Here is a 26,008-nt window from a genome sequence, read left to right as displayed (position 1 = left end):
GATACGTCCTTTTTCTGGGAACCCTGGGGCCCTGGCAGGAGACAGACTGCTGTCAGCTCTAACACCTCTGACACCTCAAACCCTGCGCAAAGGGGGCTGCATGTTTTTAAACCCTTCCTCAGTTCTTATTTCTCTCTGATCACTCCTTGGCTAAAAGGCCTTTCTTGTCTCAAGGACCCCTCCATTCCCCTAGGGCTGTCCCTCGCTGATCCTTCCCACGGATGCAGAGTGGGATGCCTGCAGCATCCCAGGCTCTCCAGGGGCTTTCACTTCTGAAATCCACCATTTTCAGAGGTGCTGACTCACACCCACTCGGTCAGAAACTTGAGAAATCTGGCTTGTTCCTGGAAGCTGGAGGCGTAGGGATGATATGAATGGTCTGCGGAGGTGAATGGGCTGAATAGCAAGCATGCTTCCCTCCTCCAGCACCTACTGAAAGGATCCAGCTTGTGCCCTCCATGGGCATCACAGTGGCATCCAGCCTTCGATTTCAAAGCAAGCTCTCTGAGGCCAGAAAGGCAACAATGCCGCAATGGCCTCGCTTTTGTTGAGGACCCAGACTGCACCTCTGGTCTCTGTTTTGTTGAAGAGGAGCTTAGCGGGGCGGCCCCTGGGCACTGTCCCAGATGCCACAACCTGGGCCAGCACATGCATGCACCCACGCACGCATACCCGGGCTCTCCTTGGCATGCAAGCTGCCCCGCTGAGTTGGCAAAACATCTGTGATGCAGCACCAGTTAGGACCAGCTGGGAGCAGCAGCAGATGACCCATGCACCTGTGGGTGGTCTGTGGCTCAGGCATTGGCCCCAGTTAGCTCATGGATGGGGAGGCTGCACTTCGACTTACAGCTCTCTAAAATTAGGGATGCCGGCCGTGGATAAAAATACTAACTATGCGAAACCTATAGGGAGGCAGCCAAAGAACACATCATATATCTGACCGAGCTGAGTGGCTGCACAGCAATTAAAGCCCTGGGGCGGCGTTCTTGGAGCATTACCTGTGAAAGCCACCTCTGCGGGAGTGACCTTTGGGTGTTCCATATTTGGGGACTTGCCTTTTAGTCTGAGGAGGGCAGGTTCAGCAATAAACAGCCTCTCCAGGCAGCTCAGGTGGTGGAAAAGGGCAGGAAGGTGGGACCAACGCATTCTCCCCTGGTTCTGCTGCCAGAAGAGTGGCTCCTCTAGTGGCAGCTGCTCAGCAGGCTTCTATCCCTTCCCCTTGACCACCACTACGCTTCAGGACCTGTAATTTGCCAGCCTGAATTATGCAAGAACCCAAAACATTGCTGGTGGGATATGCAGGGGGATCTAGAGGAGGCAGAACAGCATTGGGAAGGAGAGCTATCCCCCTCTTCTCTCCAACAAACTGCCCACCAGCTTGAACAACAGAAGCCAAATGTAGCGTGAAGGCATGAGTTCTGCATAAGGATTCAAAGCTCTTGGGCAAATACCCTAGACTTTAGTCATTTCCTCCTGTTGTTTTCTGAAAATAAAATCCTAACATTTTGGGATATAAAATAATCATCGTTACATCAACCAGGTTCTGACCATCAACATAAACTGCAGCTTTGAAGAGAGTAGGAGAGAAACAGCAGAGAAGTATAGATTGCTTGAGGGGCTTTCCCTCATCACCTGCTATTGCTCTCCTCCTTGCATTGCTTGAGTTTTGCTCTTCTACCACTGTCAGCTAGGGAAACAGAAAATTCCTCATGCTTAAGAAGAGTTTACTCATGACAGCTCTCACAGAGATCCAATGTTCCCAGTACCCTGCAGGTGCTAGTGAAGCAGGAAGAAAATCCAGACCACAAAGCCATAATGTCTCTCCACAATAAAAAACTGACTATGCTGAGACATCTACCCCTCCCAGCCCCATTTGCAACCCTCTCTGTGGATTTTGTCTGCCATTCGACAGCAAAACTGACACCAAATGCAAGGTTTGGCATGATCGCTCTTTGCAGCTGAAATAGCATCGTGGCTGGGCAGTCTGTCATCTTTATGCTGGTGACACTTGTGCTGCTCTATAACATAGGATTTCAGAATGACCCTGCGGGACTTCTTAAATCTACCAAAAGCTTCCCAGTATCACACCTAAGTTCAGATGGGTATGGTAGGTGTGAAGCTGAGATGTTCTGGCAGGGAGTTATTTCTTTCCATCTCCATTATTCAGATTGCCAGTAACTGTTGACACCATCCAGGATGAGGTGGTGCTTGCTTGCTTGGTGGTACTCAAGCTTCACTTTGGGCTGGCATCTCTCACACATGCCAGAGCCACGCAATCCCTCACGCTTACGCAAATCCAAGCATGGCTATTAGCTAAGGGAAGTGGAAAAAAGGAGGCATGCTCCCAAACTTGCATCTCTTTTTCCCAAGGTTGCACAAGGTTTCCTAAGGTTCCCAGCTCATGACCCTGTGGCTAGAAAGTGTGCATTGCAAAGGCTTCAAGCACATGAGAGGAAGGTTGCAAACTGTGCATGGGATACGAGCTTACAAGCGACTGTGGTCTTTACTCATGGCCTTAGCCAGCTCTGCATGCCGAAAGCTCCCGCTGTACCTCAGGGACTGCGTGACCAGTTAGGTCCAGTTCTTCCAGGGCAGTTTCTCCCCTCCACCTCCCCATGCAGCTGTTGAAGCTAAATTACTCACTATAGGGACTGATATGAAGACAAGGGGTCTGGCTAGACAAGACTTCAAGCGATATGAATTTAAAGGGAGGAGGAGGAGGGGCTGTGTTCTTACATTACAGCCGACTCTGTCCCAAGGTCTTGAGCCAAGAGGATTGTCAGGATTAGAAACATTATCTGCATTCAAATTGCACTAGCATTATGGAATCAGAAAATACTGTAAGGGGATATATAAATGGTTGATACTGTAATGAGCAGGGGACAGCTAGCCAAGCTGCTGTGCCTCTGGCATACTCTATATTTTGCTGCTTTAATGGGGTTCAAATATAGGTGTGGGAATGTGTCCTCACCTAAGCAATGGTCAGACTCACCTGCTACAGTGGCAAGCAGGGAAAGCAAGGGCAGGAGCAATGTCCAGCCCCTGCACAGCTGGCACTTGAAAATGCTGCCATAGGTACTGACACACTGCAAAGGTCTCCTGTGTCTGGGCACTGCCACAGTGGAAAGAACTCCCGGGAGTCTTGCGTTGCGTAAAGATTTCCCTGGTACAGGACCCCCGCACTCTGCAGATGGGCACAGGCTGTACTGCTCACCTCATTACTGTGAAAGTCCCAGCATAAGAGGCAGCCTGCCTGCCTAGCTCTCAGCTCCATCCCCACAGACACACGCACACTGTTGAATGTCTTTTCTTGGGACAATCCTCTTCAGAGGAGCATCTCCAAACACTCGTATGCATGGTACATCCATGTCCTAGAGACAGTCTTGCTAGACACAGCCACACAAGCCCTGCCACACCAACAAGCACACCAGCATTACTGTGACCTTTTTTGCCTCTTGAGCCCTAACGAAGTGCACGCTCCCACAGTCTCACACAAAGAGGCTTTCATGCTGTCACCCACATTTTCTAGACGTGTTTGCCCTTTCCCAGCAAGTTCCAATGCTGACAGCTATACAGCTGCACCCACACTCCTCTGAAGAGCTACCTTACATATGCTGCACGTTCACATACATTATCCCTGACTAATGCCTCCTCTCTCACAAACATCCCCGTTCACACCTAACTACTTGTCTGTAGCAGGTGTTGCAACCTCACATGATAAAAGTACATTTCTGAGCTTCTTCAAACACCCCCGAGAAACCCTAATCTCCTGTGTGCGTGAGTCAAGAATTATTGGTCTTAAACTGCCTTGACTTTGTCTGGCACGTGGCTAACAGCTGTAAGTAGCTTGATCAAGTACGGACTGGACATGACTGGACAGTCATCTTCCCTTGGGATTTCTGTGTTTTACCTCTGTCACAGCGCAGCCAGAGCCTCAAGTGTTGACTCTGAGGAACTTCTTGCTGCTCTACACAACTGCCATCAAGCAGGGACTTGCTGATAATGTCCCCTGAAGCTGATGATTCTACAGGATCCATCCCTTTGTCCAGTAAAGGCAGATTCCTATTGCGGGACAGAAGACAGCTTCTCCCACAACTGCCCACTTGGAGTTGTCTAGGGAGCTCACAAGACGTGTCCATCTCTCCCTGCATTTTTGGGTATCAGCTGCTCTCAGGTGCTCTAACACAGATGGCTGTGGCCTGAGCTAGGAGATGAGATACCAAATGAATCAGACCAGTCCTCAGATGCCTTGTCAATACATGTGCAAATATGGACCAGTGCTCTGCCCTGTTCAGGCAGTACCCTCTGTGAACAGGAGCCCTGAATATGCCATCTTACCTTTATTTCAAAGTGCTGGCAGAGAGCAAGGAAAGAGCTATGAGATCGTGTGTTTTCTGCATAACATGGAGCACCCCTTTTGCCTCATATGATGGCAATTCCCCCTAAAGTCAACAGGCCAGTAGCCACAGGGGGATTAAGGCTGCAGTGATGCTATGATGGTTAGTGGAGAATAAGTCCTTCTGGAGGGCTTTGGGACAGGCCTGGGGACATCCATTTGGTGGAAGGGAGATGACAACCATGTTCTCCATCACTCCTCTTTGCCCAAGGGAGGTCCCTGAGCCCTGATCCCCATGACGCCCACAGTTTTCCCCAGGATTTCAGGGAAGGGCTGGGTGCTGCCAGCATGGGGAGCTGGCTAGCCCCATGAAGCCCTGGGTCACAGGCAAGGGGGCTGCCCCGCTGCTTTTTCTCCCAGATGCCTTTAATGGCTGCTTGCTCTCACAGCGGCTAGGCACAGGCAGAGGCTATTTATAGTGGGGAGTCAAGGGGCCGTGCAGCCATGGGGGCAGTGCTGCTAGGTGACATTCATACCAGCTTTGGGGCCTGGGAGGTGGTGCCAAAATGGGTCCTGGGGGAGGACGTTCCTCACAAATCAGCCCACCATCCCTCTGGCTGCAGCTTTTCTTCTGCCCCCATCCAGCCTCCCACCACTGAGCACAGACAGCTGTGCCCTAATAGGGACATTCCTGTCCTGGAGGCCCCTGACCCATCATCCTTATCGCCCCTCCAACATCCAGCTGGGTTGGGAGGGGGGACAGCAAGAAAACCATCAGCATCAGAGGCATTTGTGGAGCAGGGAGGGAGAAGGGGGGTCTTACAGCTGCTTGGTGGTCTCAGAGCATCATTACCACCTTGATGGGTCTCTGGTGTGCTTGCAGTGAGGGATCTGGTGAGTAAGGGGGCTCATTTCCCGGGGTCACTGCACCTCTACAGAGCCCATCTGGAATTCACAGGGTCTCAGCTGGGACCAGTCGCACTGTGGGGCACTTGCAGATGTCTCTCCTTTCCTCACATATCTATTTTCACAAAACAGGCAGGAACTGGATATCTTCAAAAGGCCACTTCATCAAAAATGGTGGGAATGGGGGGCAGTAGTTTCCAAAGCTGCAAGGAGGCAAACATGACTTGTTTCTGTAGGACAAAGAAGGGACCAGGAACTGGGGGTTGACTGAAGCCTGGACAGGAGACATGACTTAAAGCATTTCATAGCAGAAGGGACCGCTTTTGCAAAGCCAGAAGTCCCTTTGCTTTATTTTGCTGGGAGCCTGCTTTGGCCATCCCCTCACATGTACGAAGGAAACACGATGCTGCAGTGCCCTGCATCCCTTCCAGTTTGCAGCCACTGCTGCCTGGCACCAAGGACTTTTGTAGTTAAAATACCTGTGGTGCCCATATGTCATGCTCCCCCTTGGGAAGCCACAAACGCACAAGGGAGGAGACAGCTTTTGCTTTGTGTCGGTGGCACAAGTCTTTCTCCCAGCCATGCTCACTGCTCTGGTGTCCCTGACTCAGCTGGGAGCCCTCTCCCAATGCATGAGTGTCAAACAGCAGTTAGCAGCATGTGGTATCACCAGGAAACTTGGTGCTGCGACACAGTGGGAAGAAATCCAACCCTTGTGACCTCCGGGCAGCGTTATCTCAGCAGGGAGGCAGCATGTGACCCGTGCCACCCATTGGTGCTGCCTGAAAGCAGAATATGGGTCACTTGTGTCTGTCGTGCCATGCTAGCAGGGCACAATGCCCTTTAGCTACCCTGTGGTGTTAATGACACTAACATTGGGCTCTCTGGTTCCTCCCACAGCTGGCCGCTCAGGTCCTAGAGCCCAGGAGCATTGGCTTTGGGATGGTGGACTCCAAGAAGGATGCCAAACTTGCCAAAAAGCTGGGTGAGTCCCATGTCTGATATCTCTGGAATGACTTGGAATGAGTGTGGGAGTGATGCCCAACAAGCAGCCCTGGAGACAACAGCCAAATCCTTGTCACCATGATGAGGAGAGTGATGGTGGCAATTGCACACTGACCACCTGCCCACCCCAACATGGGCAGGATCAATTTGTGGGGCAAGGTGAGCTGGGGGTGAGATGACACCCTTCCAGCAAAAAGCTTCCTAGCTGAGATTGCCAAAAGAAAACCAAACCAAGTGAAAAAGAAAACCAATTCATGCCATAGCGATGACATGGTTGAAGCTCAAAGCTTGCAGAGTAGAAACTGTAAATAGGTGTCATGGAGTAATTCCATGCTCTGCCTGCACAGAGACAAGTCTAACACAGCAGCACAGAACCAAAACCTTCAGGGACAACACATAGGCCCCCAGACGTTGCCAGCTCCATGGCAGGGTGACCCCCAGCCACTAACGGGGGAGCCACAGCCTTGCAATGTTTGGCAGCCAGGTGCCAACCCTTCCTGACTGGCTCCCCAAAGCAGAAGAGGAAACCTACTATAAAGGTGAAAGGCTGCTGCATTGACCACCCCTGGAAACAGCTGCCTTCCAGGGGCTGGCGATTCCTTTATATTTTAGCCCACAAAAGAATATGGAAATACTATGGCACATAAATACAACGGCACATAAATATACTACTAGACTAAAGGTCAGACTGTTTAAGCATACTGGGCTGTATACTGGACTGTAATTTTCTTTCCTATATTAGAGGCTAAGTGTGCTGGTGGAGGCTAAACTAAATCTGAGAGCTTCTGCCTCTCCAAGAAGGAGCAAACAAAATCACCTTGACCCATGGTACCCTGCATTGCAGGAGCTTAGTGCTGCTGATTTTGGAGCTTCCACCGAGACACAGTGGCACCCAATCCTCAGTCCAGTGATATACCATTCAAATCTGCCAGCCTGCCATCTGTGGCATCTCTACCATACGTTTCTAACCCTTTTGCCAAGGCTAGTTAAGCTGCAGAGAGTTCGAAGCTTGCTTTGGCTTCCAGCTCACTGTTTATGTTCACATAGTTCATCCTTCTCTGGGCAGAGAGCACAGCCCGCATCAAAATCCATTTTCCATCTAGTGTCAGGTTGTTCAAATTTGGGATGTCTGTTAGAGCCCTGTACTATTTACTGCAATACAGACAGCCAAGCTAAAACAAGTTCCTGGTACAGAATTTTTCCGACCAAGGACAAACTGTGACTTGAACAAAAAAGTTCAACATTTGGGAAGAAGCTAGCACAAGTTCTGGCTGAGGTCTGTCCCTCATGCCATGAAACATCAGGCAGGAGGTTGCTCGAGTTGTTTCCAACTGGACCAGCCCGGGAACTGGCAATCGCATTTTCCCAGGAGATGTTGCTAGAATAACAAGCAATATACTCTGTAGTAACATTGCTTTTAGTGACATGTTGACCACATGTTTTCCATCTCCTTCTTTCAGGCTTGGTCGAAGAGGGAAGTCTCTATGTCTTTAAGGAGGAACGGTTGATTGAATTTGATGGGGAACTGGCCACAGATGTCTTGGTGGAATTCCTCTTGGATGTAAGCACAGATAAGCTCAGAGCTAGTTAAAGCCTCTCAAAGAAGACCTTGCAAATACTCACTTCGCTAAAAAACACAGCTTTATCTTTATTTGGAATTCCATCCCTGTTTGCTACATGCTGGTAGAGATTATGTTTGCCACCTTCCCAGATACTTGTCCGCCCATGAGTTCCCAGGAAAGCTGGTACCTTTATATGCCACCAATCACTTATATCTTAAAGATGTTCTGCTCTCTTTCCTGTTTATGGAGTATTTGATTGAAAGCAAGCAACAATCCCACGTAACCAACTGCTAGTCACCCACCTCAGTTAGCAAGCTGGTGTGCAAACACTTTGCCATTTGCAAAATCTTTCACTTTTTTTTTAAGTAAGTGTTATTTTTTAAAAAAATCTGAGAAGTAGCATTCCCATAGAGCAACAAAAACCAGCTCAATTAATTGAAAAATGTATATGCTGCCAACTATTTGCCCATTTCTAGACACAACCGCACAAACAGGATAGCATACTACTGCCTCTTCGGTGAGCTTACCAAATTGCACTCTCATGAGTTAGAGAAGAGCCTAGGACTTAGTGGTCTCAGGTCATTTTGTGCATGGGCACAAATATGTACTCACCCTTGCGCCTAAATGCAAGAGAGGTGCTGATTCCCTCATCAAAGTGTTGCATTTCTCTTTACATTTTATTCCAACAGCCCAGAAGCACGGTCTTTGCTTTGTAGTGAAAACATTTTGCAGTGGCTTGGCTTTCCTTTGAAATGAGGCTCCCTTTATGAGCAGCTGTGCAATAATGCAGATAAGGGAGGTAAGGCAACCAGCGGGGCTGGCAGGGTTTGTTTTCCAGGGTGGCAGGTTGCCTAAATGGTGACCTGCAGTGCAGGAGTGCCAGTAGTGAAGAACACATCTGGGGAAGAGAAACAGCTCTCTAGAACCTGAGCTGTCCTATGGTGATGTATCTGCATTCATCAGGCACTGTTGCCAAAACACACGTAAGTGGCTTCAGGGACAGAGGCAGGCGTCTTGCCCCACCCAGGAGGGCCACAGGCACAGGGCTCTGCTGTGACCCCAGCAGTGGTGGGATCCCTGGTTCCAGTGGCTCAGGCCACTGTGGCCGCAGGGAGCTCTCCACCCTTCTCTGGACACAACAGAGGCACAGCCATATCCTGGAGCATCAGTAACAAGGCACTTTGTGAGGTTTTGTTTGCTGTGCTTCACAGTATGCTACTGAAAATTCATATTTGTGAACAAAGGAAGAGAGCAAGGATTTCTCTTTTTGTGTTTTCCACTCAAGAAGAAAAATACCCAGCAAGGCAGGGAAATAAAACCAAACACATCTGTGGTGCCTTGTCAGCCTGCTCTCAAAGGAAAACAAACCAGAGGTCCTCTACTCCTCTGCAGGCTGTACTGCATTTTCCCCTCCCCCCCCAGTGAAGCCACACCTGATTTACACCAGTATTGCTGGGCAAAATAATCAGACCAAATCTTTTCACCAGCAGTGGCTATTTAAGAAAACAGAAGCAAAGTTTAGACTAATGACAGGCTGAAGCAGCAGACAGGTCTTCCAACTTCCTCATCAACACTGTGATTTTTCTGGGCCCAAAGCATGGGTTTAACCCATCCTGCATAGGAGGATCAGCCAGGAAAATTCACATCCAGACTTTCCACTGCTCCAGAACACTGTCTGGCCATGCTCTGGCATGCTGGTTTTAATGTTTTCTGAAAGCAAGTTCTTTGCAGTAACCTCTTCCAGCAGATTAGAGTTAAAGACAAATATGTCCATCGTTCACAGCTCATAGTCTCCATAGCGGCCCCTTTCAACTCCTCTCACTTTTCCTCAGCCGCTCTAAAGCCAGTTGCAATTGCTACCTCTTATCTCACATCACAGCAGGTCCCTCAGCATCTATTTTGAGTTACTCAGACCTCTCTCAGCTTCCCTCTTGATGCTTCAACCTATGCAGTGAACCTTCTAATGGCTCCCTCTGAAGGTGACCTACATGTCTTAGTTCCTCACTTTAGGGCGGAGAGCAATAAGTAGGGTTTTCAGCAGCAGATAAATTGGGTGACCTCTTTCTCCCCACTTCGGCTGCTAGTGACGCAGCCTGCCAGGCATAGGTTGGTATTGCAAATCGTTGTGTTATCAAATGCATTTGTCATGGCAGCTGCTAGAAGACCCCGTGGAGATCATAAACAACAAGCTGGAGCTTCAGGCCTTTGATCAAATCGATGAGGAAATCAAACTCATTGGCTACTTCAAAGGAGAAGACTCTGAACGTAAGATTAACATGTTCCTCGCGGGGCTTGGAGCCTTGCTGGCGTTGGGCATTGGTTCTTCTGCATGAACATTAAGGGTGTTAGGGGTATATGGCAGGCTGTGACAGTGCCAAAATTGCTAGAGGATGAGGTGGGGTTGCAGGCAAGTTTCTGTTGTTGCTATGCATGAGCTCATTCGTACACCAATGGCAGTGACCCTTCTCAAGGTGTCTGTTGGCAGAAGTAGGCGGTAATCCAGGGTCTCCTGAAGTAAGTCTACCTCACCCAAAACACCTGAGGTTACAGCTACACTGTGTGAGCACCTAAAGGGACCAAAGCTTCCCCTCTTATGAGCAATGAGCCCAAAAGGTCAAACAAAGAGGAAGGGAGGCAAAGGGAATGAGAGGGACGCATGTTAAATACTAACTTGGCAAACATACAGCAACAGCAAGCAGGACACCTTAGGGCAGCCCGGCAGAAGCACTGACCTGTTTCTCCTTGCTGGACCCCAAGACTGGGAAGAGGCTGGTCCTTTGCCCTGAAGGATGTGGAACTCAGGGAGCATTCCAGGCAAAACCATCAGCTTTCATGAGTCTTGAGAAACCCTCACCTAAGACTCTCCCTGGCAAGCCCCAGCAGTCTCCTCTACCAACCCCGAGTGCTCCCCCTGCTCTTCGGGCAGTGCTGGTGGCGTGCACCCCACACTTACAAGGCTTGCCTTTTGCAAAAAGACAGGTATTCCTACCTGAACAAGCACCAGGTCTGCTGCACTGCAACAGACCATCCACCTCTCTCTTCAGCTTTCTCACCTGCTCAAAATGGGCTACAGGGCAGCGGAGATAGGGCTGTGCCCCTAATGCAGATCAGTTACAAGTGTTTTGAAGAAAGGTGGGAAATAACCTGCTATAAAGAGCTCCCACCAGGCAGAGAGCATCCTTTCTGACTCTAGCTGAGGACCTGGCATCTGTAACAGTAAAAGTGTACCTCATTCCTGCTCCCTCCTGCTGCAGCAGGAGGAGCATGCCTAATCATGCTTAGTGACTGTTCAGGGAAGGGCAGCAGTCATGAATGCTGGAGCAACTCCATCAGTTTTCCAGGCTGAATTACTGCTTGTGCAAGAGGGCAGCTGAAAACACCCCTATGAAACAGGCTGGAGTTGTAACCCCTGGGCCTGCTTTGCAGGGCTGCTGATTACAGCCCTAGTTAACCATGGCATCCTGGGCTCTGTAGTATTCCTCAGCACCATGGGGCTGCACAACATGTGTCCTGTTTGCTCTATATGAAAGCGTCCTTTTTCGTAAACCCTGGAAGAGTAGAAGAAACAGAGTGCTATCATCTGATGTATTTTGCAATAATTTATATTTGTTCTTCCCTAGTGCCTTCTGTGCTGATCAGAGCATGGCCAGCTGCCTGTGAAATCTTTTCTTCATTCCCCTTTTCTCCTTCCAGATTACAAGGCATTTGAAGAAGCTGCTGAACACTTCCAGCCGTACATAAAGTTCTTTGCCACCTTCGACAAAGGGGTAAGCACCCATGAACCTCACCTTGGGAGCTCACAGCCTTTACCACCTGTTTTCCAGAAGCTCCCAGATTTAAAATCTGGCTCCAGCTTCTCATTTTCAGCATTCCTGTAATCTGTGGTATTGGTGTTAGCATTCAGATTTGGCCCTGTCGCAAGATAAAAGGCTATTGCTATAGCATGGAGGCAGGTCCTGGTCTGGGCTTAGTGACCAGCCCCATTAGGTTTGCGGGACCTTGACTCTGGCTTTGCTCTGCCCAAGTCCTTGAGACCAGTAGTACAGAGATCATCTGTGTTTTTTTAACCAAGGAAAGATCTATTCATGTTTTGTTTGCCACTCCTAAGAGTGTATACACTGAAAGAGAGCAAGCACTTTGACCTTAGCTCTACCACTGGGAAAGACTCTAGATAGGCAGAGAGGCACGTCAGGCTCGCTCATCTCTGCCCGTCTGCACCTCAACAGGTTGCCAAGAAGCTAGGTCTGAAAATGAACGAGGTGGACTTCTATGAACCATTTATGGATGAGCCTGTTCACATCCCTGATAAGCCTTACACAGAAGAGGAGTTGGTTGAATTTGTGAAGGAGCACAAAAGGTACGTAGCATACAGGACACTCCTGGCCATGGGAAGCAACTAAAGGTATCTGTCATCACAGGCTTGCCCATCTGGGGCATCCCTCTCAGTAAAAATAAGGATGATGACCACCTTTTGTTGATTTGCTAGCCCAGGTTTCAGATTTTGGCTGGTCTTTTCCTACTCCCAGGGGTGTGAGTATCTGTGCCGCAATTGGAGCCCACCACCATGGGGCTGTGACAACACAGCTTCCCTCCTCTTCCTCCTCCTCCCCAGTTAGTCATACCTCTAAAAGCAGGGAGGTTTGCAGGCAGTGGAGAGCAGAAACTTTGCCCTACTCGCCCATGCTTTTAATTTAGGTCTGTACAGAAGATGATCTTCTCCAAGGCCTCTCAAGCTAAACCAAAATTGTGTCCAGTCCCCCCTTTCCCCAAAACAGCTTCACCAATGGGTATATCCCTCTTCCGATGTCAGATATGTCTGCAGGCAGATTCTGAACTCAAACTAAGCTCTGAGGAACCATGATGGACTAAGAGGTTCCTGCTGACTGCAGGTGCAGAGAGGAAGCCACTGCTGTCATATCTGTCTTAATCCTCATCTGCAAAGGTGCTGAGCATCTACGTTTGATCATGTCAACAGGAGCTGTGGATGCCCCATGCTTTTTGCAATCGGGTTTATTGCATAGTTGCTTAGGGACTCGGCCATGAACAGTCTTGGAAGCGACTGGAAAGGCTGATCCCATGTAAAAGCACAGGGTTGAATATAAGGGCACAACTACCTATAAGGTGCTGTATTTTTACACCCTTAAAGGCTATCTAAATGCAACTGCATTTCCCAGCAGGCATTCAAGGGGCCAGAAAAGAGTTCAAGAAAAGCAGGACCACAGATACTGTTAGGGGAGCCCGAACTGGGCAGGGCTGGAGGTTTGTGTTCACACACAGAGGGTTCAGAGACAGGAGATCATCTCCAGAGTCTGTGAGTCACCAGACTTGGAAACAGATCTCTGCTTTTTCTGAAGTATGAAGGGGTCCTCTATCTCCCATGTACTGACGGGTCACTTTGCTGACCCCCTGGACTTCCTGACCTCAGTCCTTCCCATCTTTCTTCCCAAGTTCTTTCAGTCAGGCAGCAGCATCAGGAGGCTGATTAAACACAGTCAGCTAAGTGGTAGCCTAATAGGCAAGCTCTCCACCAGCACAAAATTGAAGCAGAAACCCCCCAAGTCTTACGTGCTTCAAGATGCTATGTTGTGCTTGTTAGGAGCAAGGGGTTGGGCCATATATTTTTGCAAGTGGCAAGGCTCAGAAGGGAATTAAAAGGATTCTCACTAAATTGGACGCCTGAAATCCCAAACCTGCCAAGGTGCTGCCGTGGCAGGGGAAAAACCATGGGGGGACAGTGATATGTTCCCAGCAGTTAATATTGAGTCTCTTGGAGCCAAAGTGCTTCTTCCTGCCTTGCCACCAGTAAAGGACATAAAGCTAAAGGCTGGAAGTGGAATTTGTCAGACACAGAAATGATCAGGCCTGTAGTGAAAAACAAAGCAAACTCAGCAGCTGCCATATGGTGGTTCCCTGTGGACAACTCGGCAGGAAGGTGTAGACGATCTCTTGCCTCTGGCCCCTCACACAGACGACTTTCTCACTTCACCCCAGCCTGCAAGCATGGGCTTTGGCATGCTTTAAACAGCCCTTCCAAAAAGGGCTCCCCTCTGCCATGCCTGGGTGGGCTTTACCACCTTTTCCTCCAGCCCTGCATTGAAACTGGGATTTGCTGAGCTCTCACTGCAGCCTCAAGACAGGAGCTGAAGCAGGTGCCCAGGAGGAGCCTGGACACAGCCTCCAGGCTGATGCTTCCCTTGGCAGGTGCAGGCAGCGGTGGGAAAGTTCATCCTCGCCTGACCAGGTCAGGAAGCCAGTGTTCAGCACAGTGGGATGACTTGTCCAAGGTCAATAGGTGGCTGGCTGGGGATGGTGGCTGGGTGCCATGACTCCAAGGTCTCAGCCCAGGTTTTTCCTCTGTTGCACAAATACAAATTACATGGTAATCCCTCTGCCTGTAACGAGAGGCATCTGGGTTTATGCCTGTTTCTCATGCAAAATGCTGGGGGTGGGCACACCCCCAACCGAGGTTCTCTAACTGTGGTGTAGCAACGTGGGGGCTGAATTCTGCTCCCTCTCATTCCCCTAAACCCAGTAGCCTTGATCCCTCCAGCATTGGGAAGTAACCAGAGTAAATCTTGAGTACCACAGTAATTGGTACACATGGATGTGATCAAATCCTTCCCACTGAGTTTCCTTTCTCCAAGAGCTTTCCCAGAGAGCAGCTAGGGAAAGCATCTTGAAAGCCAGGTACAAGTACATAACATGCATTCACCTGATGTAACCTCCAGTTTCTGATAATCAGCAGTGAGGAGGCTGGCTGGATCAAAAACTGTATCTTGTGCTTAGTAGCTATTTCTTCAATCTCTATAGTAATTTTTTTACCTCATTTCCATTTTGATGCTGAAAGTATCCAACTGTAATGAGTTCAGTGGCTGAATTATGCATTATATCCAAAGAGCATTCCTATTTGTTCAGTTTATACCTGCTACCTAATAATTTCACTGGATGCCTCCTAGCTCTCGTGTTATGAGGAACAATGACTAGCTATTCCCTGATTCACGTGGTTTTTTTTTTTCCCCACTCCCAATTTTTTAGACCCCCTGCCAATATCCTCTTCGTTCACCAGTTCTACAAGATAAAGAGTTCTTATCTACTTAGTCTCCCCCAAACAGAGGTCATTCCATACCTTCATTCACTGCTGCTACATTTCCATGTCCCTTTTTCAGTTGTCCCATATAATTTCTGTGACGGGATGACCAAAACCACAAATATGTTCACTGTGGAGGTGCATAGCATAGTTGTCCATTGCTATAATGGTATGACGTCTTTTCTCAACTCTTTGTAACCTTGTTTTTGCCTTTGGAGCTGATTCTTTCTCAATTCATGACACCTGGGCCCCTTTCATGAGAGGCAATAATTAATTATACCTAATTTAGAACCCATTGTTGCACCTGTATAATCAGGATTGTTTTTCTGCAAGTGCATTTCTTCCCATGTCTATCAGGCAGACACTCAAGTCTCAGGGGACCCCTCTGTATCTCCTCACAGTCAGGCCCGTGTTGGTCATCTGAAGAACTGGATATAATAAGGAAACACTGCCATATTCCTATTTCCTATCTTTTTCAGATCATATGAGAATATGTTGTGCATATGATCATGCTAAAGCTTGTGCTAGGAATCTTAATTGGTTAATTCCCTCTGTCATGAAAACTGAGCATTTATTTATCTCCACCCTTAATCTTCCAATGTCATTAATCCACAGGAGGACCTCTCCTCTGATCTAACTGCAGCTTAGTTTCCTTTTGTAAGGGACCTTGTCCAATGGTCCTTTGAAGGTAGCTCACTGCATTGACCAGCATATGTTTGCCCACTTGTTGGCTTGCTCTGGGAACTCCAGCAGATCCATGGCAGTGATTTTCCTCTTAAAGGCCATGCATCTCTTGTCCTATTGCATCATATTGCTTCAAATACCTGTTAACTCTACTTTTTCTGGTAGGATTATGCCCATAAAGAAGTCACTTTTCCAGACCTGTGGCTCCTCAGGTCCTTTAGGAACCTCTAAGAAATGATCCTTGTTTCTACTGCTCTGGTAGCAAGGCAAACCGAAGCAACAGATTACACATCTCATTGGTGCCACCTGGTCCTGGCAACATGTGCTAATCCCTTTGCCAATTTGTTCTAGGACCTCATTGATGGACGCTTCTCTTTGTAACAGCTCCTGGGGCTGGTCTGCCAGGGAGACACGCTCTGCGGGGGGAGAGGTGCAAAGGATTGCTTGTGCTTGTCTGTGATGGCCTTGTGATCCTTGGGTGCCCCTTTAAGACCCCAGTCACCTTTCAGCCTGCCAGGCTCTCTGATAGGCTTCCTGGTACAGATGTTTCTGAAGACATTTACTGTTTTGGGTTTTTTTTTTTGTCCTTTATGAACTACTTACTTATCAAAAAAATTTGCTTTGGCCAGTCTTCTGGTTTAAATTTTCTTGCCCGTGTTTTTTATGATCTATATTTTTCTTGCCAGAGGTTATTCTGTCTTCTTTGCTGCAGCAGAGTTTGGAAGGGTTTTTATGGTGGAATTATGCTGGGCTAAAACCAGGAGAAAAGGGGAACAAAGCCAGTAGAAATGTCCCAGCGACAGCAATACACAAGTGAATGGGTCACCTCATGCTCTCAGCACAGACAGAACAATCTGCCATGTGTGGGACTAATTTGCCAGCGAACCCCAGCACAGAGAGGCATCTCATCTTCCCAAGCACAAATAGTGTCTGCACTGAGTCGACTGGGGGCAAGGGCAGGATTTTATCATCATAAATAAAAGCATAAGTTGACCTACTGTGCCCCTGTGCTTGCATTCAAAACATGGTGGCTGACAGGCTGACTCCAGCCACCAACCAAACGTGCCACGGTGACCTTTTCCATGATGCCAGCAGCGTCATGTGTGATGGTGCTGGACACGTCCTCAAAAGCGTTTCTGTCTTCCTTTCAGGGCCACCTTGAGGAAACTGCGCCCAGAGGACATGTTTGAGACATGGGTAAGCATGCACGGGCGGGAAGCCTTGTGTCCCTTGCTAGCTTCCAACAAGAAACCACTGCTCAAAAGCTCTAGCCTCTGGCTGAGCAAAACATTATTTCTCCTTCCTTGCAAAGCCACTTTCCCTCCTCTGGGAAGAAGGGAAAGCCTTGGCTTTGATGTCCAGTGCCTGAGTTCAAATGGTGTGTTCAAATACTTTGCTCAACAGTGGTGGACAGCTGAGCTGAGTCCTGTTTGCTCCACAGAGAGAATAGGGAAAGCTAACCAAGTGTGCCAGGCAGGTGTTGAACCTCTGTAGTGGCCATGATATAGCTGTGGAGAGCACCCTTCCCAAGGATGTTCCATCTTACCTAACAGGCATCGATGCTGGTGGTGGGGTGACTTCAGTGGCCTGCTCACTGGGCAAGCTACAGAGGTTGTACCAAATGGACGACTCATGGAAATTGTACCAGATCAGTCATGCAATTCAAAATGCAAGCGAGGGCAGGCAGTTCAGTTAATTATATAGATTACGGAGTAAATCATGCCTTGATTGCAATTTTCACAGCATGAACAAGCTGCAAGTCAGCGATCATGAAGAACTAACCAGCGGTTTGGCATGGATCATGTGCAGAGGGCTCTCCTGGTCTGCAAGTGTGGGAAAAAAAGGGAAAAGTGAAAATCAAAGAAAAATAATGTGTAATAAATTATACCTTTGCTGTAAATGAGTAGGATGTTAATAGCCAGTCAGGGACCTTCAAGTGCCAGCTGAATGCTGAAAAACAAAACTGAACAGGTGCTTTACAGGCACTAAGGAAGATGCAGTTATTCCTCCAGAAAGCTCGGCACATTTATAACAGCATTCAGTTGCCTCCTTGCTTGGCTGTGCAACATGAAATGCTGCAGGACTCCAAAGAACCAAAAACCCTGGGAGTCTTTAATACAACAAGGCAAGAGGTAATAAAACTGAATCAGGAATTATGAGTCACTTAATGCATGGTCGCTTTTATTTTGAAATACAGATTCTAGAACCATTGAAGAACAACAGAACCATTCTAGAACAATACAGCTTCCTAGAACCATTAAAGTCCCTCTAAGCTTTTCACGGGGCTTCAGTGGGACCCAAATTTCACATGCAGTGGTTTTGTTTTTATACTGATTATATTCTAAAATAGCCTCAAGAAAAGTGTGAATTGTCAGCGATGGGATGTCCACTTTACCAGCAGCCTGGGAACGCAAAGCTTGCCTCTGCTATGAGCAGGGGATTTGTACCTACAGGAGAAAACAGGCTGGATTCTGATCTCGCTGCAAGCTCAGAACATCCCCAATGCCTTCACTGGAGTTACTCCAGTATTCTTTGCTGCCTTGGAGGTCAGAATATAGCTATAGTATATAACTATATATAGGGGTTTTTATTATTATTATTTTGCTGTCTGACAATGCTGTGGGCAAATATGGAGAAAAAGCAACAGTGTAGATTTTACCAGCTGTGAGAGGTCTGAATCCCAAGTAAATCTGCCTAGAATGCCCTGGTGAAAACGTTTTCCCTGAAGACAGCAGCAAAGGCCCAGCATCGGCTATTGTTTTTAAAGATAATGTTTTCCACTTAATCTTTCACGTTTTTTTTTCCTTTCAGTATTTGATGGTGGCTTTGTCACCTCTGGGCTCAGAAGGGAAAAGAAATTAGCATTTAGATGGGAATTTTTTCTCGCATTAAAACCAATTGAAATGGAAACCGGGACTGGCAGCGGGTGAGGAAGGAGAAGCCGATCTGTGGAGTAATTCAGAGATGACATTCATAGCAGGCGGATGATGAACTGGCCGGCAGATGCATTGGCCTTTGCCAATATCATTACCTATTACTCACGTGTCTCATGGAGAAAAGCAGCCCCCAGGCTGTTTCTGTTCTCCACTCGTTGGAACCCTGAAATGAGCCTCCTACTCAATTTCCCTTGCTGCTCACAGACACCCTCACCTAAAGCAGAGCCCCTTCACCTCCTGAAAGGTGTCCAAGTGAGACACCTTGTCTCGCAAGTTGTGAGGAAACTTCCTTTGCTGGTCTCAGAGGAGCATGTTTGGGGTCTGAGCATGGTGGCAGATATTTGTTTCCCTGCAAACCATCCCCTGGCAGCTGCAAATTTATGAGGGTATGTGGCCTCGGGCATAGAGGGTGAGCCCATATTCCCATTCTAGGGAGCCCTTGGCCTTCTCTCCAGGCAAGGTTTTGCCCCACACCATCAGAAGCTCCCTTGCCTTTGCCATCATGGTGCCCACCTCATTTTTAGCTGAAGGGTTTCAGCAACACTACCCGAACTATCTGCTTCAGCACCTAATACATCCACAACTCAGCCTTGTCTCAGCTCCCATTTCTGGTGTCTTGGTGGGGCTCCAGTCAAGCTTCCCTTTGCAATCGTCCTGTTCATTTAAAGGCATCCCACCACTCCAGCAACCGCCCAGACTCTGTCCCCCCTCCCTGGCCCATTAGTAATAGTTTTTTTGTTTCCAGGAGGATGACATGGAGGGAATCCACATTGTGGCCTTCGCTGAAGAAGATGACCCAGGTAGGAGGCCATTTTCCTCCTTGCGTGATTCTCCGTCACTCAAGACTGTGTAGTTTCAGGTGCTTCATTTGCATCACAGTGCCCCATGCCTCTGCTGGGACAAGGAGCCCCAGCCTGTTGGGATGGGGAGCTGGGATGCTTCTGGGTGTTTACACTAGCAGGTATGCTAGCTGGAATTCAAATTCTGGATATAAACAGATAACTGGCTGGGAAAAAAAGTCATCCCTTACACCCCAGCGCCAGGATTTGTTCCCTAACTCTGTATCCATCTTGCTGTGTGGCTGGGTGTGTGACGTGCACGCAGGAAACCTGTGGGCATCAGGTCCTGAAAAGTCATGGCATCGTGCTTCTCAGCACCATCAGTGTGCCAAAAAGCTACGGCCTCTCAGGGGCTCAGTTCCTCCCTTGCCACAAGAAAATAGCGACATTGTTCCACTCCACGGAAGGATTATGAGACTTAATTCATGTGTAACTAATTTCAATACCCGGGGAGGATGCTCGAAATTAAAAGCCTTATTATCAGCAGAAAGAGCTGGGAGACAGCATTTTAATGAGAACTATAAACAACTCCTGTGTGCATAGGGGGATGAGGGTAGTTGAAAACCCTGCAAGCGAAAGTGCCTGTGTGTTTGCAGAAGAGGGCTGCAGCGGTTCATATATCATTTCAGATGGTTTTGAGTTCCTGGAAATCCTGAAGCAGGTTGCCAGGGACAACACCGATAATCCCGACCTGAGCATTGTCTGGATTGACCCCGACGACTTTCCTCTGGTGAGTGGCAGAGGCTCCTTGCCTTTCTTGGTTTTATTCATGGATGGGGGGGTGGGGGGCTGTATGCACAAGTGCAGGAATTGCCCCAGCACATGCACAGGATATAAAGGATGGGAAATGGGAACACGGGTGATGCCTGAGAGCTGCTTGTTTGGGTCTACCTCCCATGAAGATGGCGTCTTGGGAACATCCCCAGAACCGGCACTTTCCTTTGCCATGTGCAGTGGCCCAAGCTTGGGTTTAGCCTCTTTTCTCTCCTGTACATTCATCGATGCATGCTCCCCACACCACAGCCCAGCCAGCTGAACTAATGCAGCGGGGTATTGCAAATGCCCTTTTCTGAGCTTTGTTTCTCTCTCCTGCAGCTAATCACTTACTGGGAGAAGACATTCAAGATTGACCTGTTCAGACCACAGATTGGGGTGGTGAACGTCACAGACGTGAGTAGCGTGTGCCCAGAAAACCCATCAATCCCAAGATTAGGGTGCTAGGAAGGACGGGATCCGAGGTATGCTGGAATTAGTGGGATTTCTGCTGTTAAGTGGAGGTAGACCAGGCCTTTTCTCCAGGAAAAAGTGTAAAGACCTCACCATTCCCCCACACAGCTGGGCTCATAACACCTGCAACATCAGGCTTCAGGGCTTCTGTCTGAGCGCGTTTATGCAGCCAAGTTGCACAGAAACCGTGTCAGCTGAGGACAGGACCAGACCCTGCGGTCTGAGCTCCAGGGCTTTGCCTAGGTTTGTTTTCAAGGTCTCACATTTCCACCCCAACCCGCAGCATGCACCATTGTGCCCTGCTCTGACTGAACCTGGATGGGCTTGGGGGGGAACAGTGCATGTGTAGGGCAGAAAGCAAGCCGTGCTTAGGGGAGGAGAAGAGGAGAAAAAGGAGGGTGTTTTTGTAGCAGAAGCAGAATGGCCCAGCTTGAGTGTAGGAGGGAAAGACGCTCCCCAACAGATGACAGGGAGAAACTGCACAGCTTGGAAAAAAACAAATACACAGCCTTAATAAGAGTAGGACATAAACTGGTAACGGAGAGATCCTGCTGGGTGAAGAGAGTATACTGGGGTTCATCCAGGCCCTCCACTTTCTCAGCCACTGCTGTGTGGGTGGTGCTGGAGGGGTCTGGGTGGGAAGAGGAGATGTGTCTGCCCAATGCCCAGTGGCAGTGAAGGGTTTCCACACCGTCCCGCAGCCAGCAGCACTGCAGAGGGAGAGCTGCACAGGTAGGTACTGCTTTGGCACAGCTGCAGTGGTGGTGGTACCCACAGCATCCACAGCTGTGCTATCAGGCCAGCTTTCTAGCAGCTACTGTTTTCACCATGGTTGCCTTCAAGCCAGCAAGCCATGGGACTGATGTCAGGTTGCCCGCACACTAGGAGTTTTTAAGGCAGGTGGGAGAGGAACCCACCCAACCCCCACCAGCAGAAATCTGGGGAGAGCTGCTGAGTGCAATGTGCATCCCAGCCCTGACATGACGATGGAGAGAAACTATTTTTCCTTTTTCTGACAATAGCTGTCCAGATGATCAGAGAGCGTGTAACGCAGCATGCTCTAGCCTGGCTCACTGATTAGCTTAGTTTATTTTTGATGATTAAGTACTGGGTGTTTTAATCTCTTTAAAATGAACCTGTGTGGGTATGTGAGTGTCTCTGGAAGCAGAAATCTCTCCACTGCAGAAGTGTTTGTAATTTGGTGCTTGACTTTGTGTTTGATGTTTCAGATGTATGGGAACCTGATGTTTCATTAGAAGAGAGACGAGAGGGACTTAGGGTCGGGACAACTGTCCAGGCCTGGGCACTGATCCTGGCTCCACCAACAACCTTGCTCCTAGCCCCTACATTATGTCTCCTGTACCTCCCCAGAAAAAGAGGGACAGCAAGGGAGTACTAGATGATTGTGTCTCCTGGTACAACAAGTGCTGCAAGACCGTAAGACAGGAGATGTGGTAGGGAAAGCAAAGTGATGGCGTTATGAAGAAAGTGGAGACCCTGGATCTTGCCTGTCCCATTGAGAGGAATGAGAGGGAAGAACATAGGCTGGTTTGGGAGTTACAGAATAGATGTGGCGCTGGCTAGATGTGAGCGGTACTTTACCTGTAATAGAGCAGCGTCTGCCAGACACCTAGAGAGTGGGGACCCAGTGGGTTAAGGCTTGTTAGAAGAATAGTTAAGGGAGAGACAAAAGTTAGCATCTGTCACCTAAAGTCATGAAAGAAATGAACAGACGAGCCAGAAATACAGCCCAAGACTTTCAGCCTTTTGCCCCTATTACTAGCCCACAGTATCTCTCTTCATTATATTTACTACAGCTGGCTGTGTTTAAGTCACATCAAAGCTACATTAAACAGCTATCAATGAAAATTCATGGAAGTAGGATTGTCAGTGACAAGAGAATCATATAGAAAGCAGTATTAGGCAGGAACATATGCCTTATTATCCAACAGTCACTCAGAGACCTGTAAAAACTCACGCATTATCTAGCTTTGGTAAAGTAAATGTTTCAGGTTGTTGATTATAGTATTTGCAGTTTTTATTTCATTCCTCGTAAGCCTATTTTTTATTCCTCAAGAGAGAGATTTAAGAAAGTTCTAGGTTGGCGGGTGATATCTAAAACAAACACTGAGCTCATTTTGTTATTTCAGTGTTACATCACTGCATTCAGCCAAGTTACACAAGGACAAAGTAGGGCTTACACAACAGTGTAAAAATAAACACTGCTGTTGGCTTTGGTGGACATAACCCCTGTGACCCCATCGCTTCTCTAAAAACCTGCCAATACAAACACCAGAGCTACCAGTTGCCCCCACTGGCCTGTCGCATCGTAATGGCTCAGGACTAGGGCTATGACGTGCTACAAAATATTGCTGCTCTATTTGCACAGCATCTTCTCTAGGTGCAATGTGCCAGCTCCTGTTGGAGTCCTCTCATTTTAAAGGTGTCACTTTTTGCTGCACAAACAGTCCTGAGGTCAGGGACAAGATCATTTGCATGAAGCAAGAGCTACATACTTCTCCGTGACTCTTCTTTTTAATACAGTTTTGGTGTTTCAGGAGGAAAATATTGTAAGGGAGAAACAGCTTTCCCTGAGCAGAATTTGTCTGACTTTTTAGCAAGCCATACAACAAAGAGAATTAGGTACCACAGGCAGGGAAAGAAGTGGGGCGCATCTGCAAAAGCCAATAGTTATCTTCTGATATATGAAAAGCACTTGCTTCTGCAATATCAAACGCTGAATGAGATAACCTTGCAGCACCTCTGCAGAATAGGAGACTAATCCCCCATCACCTCTCCCCACAGGCTGACAGCATCTGGATGGAGATCAGAGATGACGATGACCTGCCCACAGCCGAGGAACTGGAGGACTGGATAGAGGATGTGCTTTCTGGGAAGATAAATACCGAAGATGATGATGACGATGACGACGACGACGATGATGATGATGACGACGATGATGACGACGACGACGATGACGACGACGACGACGATGATGACTAACTATGACTCTGTGCAGTTTGACTTGTGGGGGCTGAAAGGCCTCCTCCCTGCGGCAGGTCCCTCCATCAGAAGGCCTGTGCTTGAGCGTCAGCAAGCACTGCTGCTCCTCTTTCCCCCATGCCCTGCTCCCCCTGACCCTGCCCTTGCCGGGACCCCCCCGGCCTGATTCTCAGTGGTGCTGAGCCACCGGGACTGCCCTTGCGGTGGGCGGCGCCTGCAGGCACCCAGCACCGCTGTAAATCATGCCTCCTTAGTAAGGACAACAGGAATCTGCAGGGAATCTGCCCCCTGTGCCCCAGGGCAGGAGGGAAGTACCTGCCTGCTCACTGCCAGAGGGACACAGGGAGCCAATTTGTATTTTCCATGCTCATCGGCCCAGCACTTAACATCCACAGACCAAATCTCACTTCAAGACATAGGGAAAGCCACTATAAAGTTTAGTCCTTTTATTAAACACAATGCCCTTGGCAGCTACTCTGCCAAGACCACTCAATCCTGCCAGTTCTGCTCCGGGAGTCTGTAGCTACTCATTAACATGCTAGGAGCAGCAAAATGCTTTGGGAGGGGAGGAAGGTTTTAGTGATGCTATTTAAGTTTTCAGTGATCCTATATAAGGACAGGATATTCTTGTCTGGCAGCACAATGCATAACCAAACACCACAGTCCCTGTCTGAACCTCTTTCTTCTTGAAAGCTCAGGCCAAAGATAGGGTAAGTGCAGGTGGGCTGATACGGGACATCAAAGCTTGCAAGTTCCTGACCTGCTGGAAAGGCTGATCCAAGTCTGAGCCCAAGCTCCTGAGGCTGAAGATCATGGCACTGAGCCAAATTGTTGGTCCTAACCCCAAGGAAACACCAGAGCAGACTGCGGGCCAGTACCAAACATCTGCAGCCAGGTCTGCGTTGGGCCTACCTTGCCTTTCAGGTGAACCTCAGCGGGACTGAAGGTGGTGCACATGAGATAGACAGCATACTTCTGCCAGTGGAAACATTCACAGGGGCCCACCCTGAAGCCCTCCTATTCCCCATGACCTTCCAGCTTTAGCTGATTTTAATCCAAAGCCGACATAGCATCTTTTCCCATGACCAAGATGCTGGGAGGGAACACATCCGTCCAACCATATTAGATGCTGGATAATGAGAGTTGGGCAATGAGCAGTGAAAGGATTCAAGCTGTTCGGCTTTTAAGTATTCAGCTGCACAGTTACTCCCTGCTTAGGGACTCTGATGTCCCATGGTAGCCTGCAAGAAGCCTCTTTTGACTGCAGACTGAGAAGGAGCTCAGGGCGCCGGGTCACAGTCAAGGGGGGGTCACTCACAAAGCAAAGGGTCAGCAAATCAGTCCTGGCAAGTGCAGCACCATCCATGTGCAGGTCACTGCGACAGTGTTAGGTCTCCCTGCTTTCCCATGCCGGCAGTTTTCAATTGTCTTAGCTTATTAGGTTTGACAATAGTGCAATGAATGGAGAGTTTGGAGATAGGTTTATCTTTATAAATACATTTATAAATACATTCTCCGGTCATTCAGACTTGTTAGCATAGGTAGGGTACACACATCCTCTCTTGCTACAGATGAAAAAATGTTGTTCTGACCTTTCTTATACTGGCTTACATCAGAGGTGAGCAATGTTAGGGGAAATAACAGTGAGAGGAGAAACAGAGCTCATTATACAAATGCGAATCAGCCTGATGAGAAACAAGGTTTACACACTATATATTTCCTTTATCAGATGAACTGCAAAGCAAGATTTTATATAATTTTTTTCCTGCCTGTTGATCAGTTTCTTTGACACTCTCTCTCTCTCTCTCTCTCTCTACATTAGCTGAAATAGAAATTTGAAACTACTGGTATAAAAAAGCTGAAGTACTGATATATTCCTACATGTGCCATATCCCCTTGGTGGAAAGTGCCCGCAGGAAAAATACGCAGCTGGATAGCTATCTATCTCTATGTATATGAAGGAATACTGTGCTTATACGGTATATGACTGTAGGCCACGTTAGCTCCTCACTGAACATCAAACACAACCCGTGCTTTTCAGGCATAGCTCTTTAGAAGAATCGGCAGGACAGCAAAACCCCTAGGACAGCTATTGTCTTTTATATGCTTGCCCTTTCTTGCTTCTTTATGATGGGTAAGCACTGCCTAGAAGACTTGAAACAAGTGAGTTTGGGGACACCATCCACCTGGTCACACTGGGGTTATGAACAGCTTGGCCCCATCCCAGAGGACCTGGTGGAGACTTTCAGAAAGCTTGAAATGCAGAGTGCTCTCAGCCTGGAGGGTCCCCTCCTCCACACATCCCTCTCTCCTGGCCAGCGCGGTGCCCAGCACTCTCCTTCTGCTCTTTCCTTTTAGCTGTTTCCTTGAGAGATTTGCTGGAAGACGCTGGCTCAGCGAGAGAGGGAGCAAGTGGGACTCAA

General features: G+C 48.4%; 1 protein-coding gene across 1 annotated transcript in view; it reads left to right on the top strand.

Annotated features, from left to right (window-relative positions):
• Positions 1–25,565, top strand: part of CASQ2 (calsequestrin 2) — a 33,826-nt gene extending 8,261 nt beyond the window's left edge. The window contains exons 2-11 of the mRNA XM_075106930.1: positions 6,143–6,227; positions 7,708–7,808; positions 9,963–10,074; positions 11,503–11,576; positions 12,036–12,166; positions 16,732–16,777; positions 19,262–19,316; positions 19,985–20,085; positions 20,451–20,525; positions 23,388–25,565. Of these exons, the coding sequence (XP_074963031.1) occupies positions 6,143–6,227; positions 7,708–7,808; positions 9,963–10,074; positions 11,503–11,576; positions 12,036–12,166; positions 16,732–16,777; positions 19,262–19,316; positions 19,985–20,085; positions 20,451–20,525; positions 23,388–23,585 (978 nt within the window). The 3' untranslated portion in view covers positions 23,586–25,565. The remainder of the gene's footprint in view (positions 1–6,142; positions 6,228–7,707; positions 7,809–9,962; positions 10,075–11,502; positions 11,577–12,035; positions 12,167–16,731; positions 16,778–19,261; positions 19,317–19,984; positions 20,086–20,450; positions 20,526–23,387) is intronic.
• The last annotated feature ends 443 nt before the right edge of the window (positions 25,566–26,008 follow it).

This window comes from Phalacrocorax aristotelis, chromosome 1 (assembly GCF_949628215.1).
Source record: "Phalacrocorax aristotelis chromosome 1, bGulAri2.1, whole genome shotgun sequence".
Lineage (NCBI taxonomy): Eukaryota > Metazoa > Chordata > Aves > Suliformes > Phalacrocoracidae > Phalacrocorax > Phalacrocorax aristotelis.
This window is presented reverse-complemented; position numbering and strand designations above follow the sequence as displayed.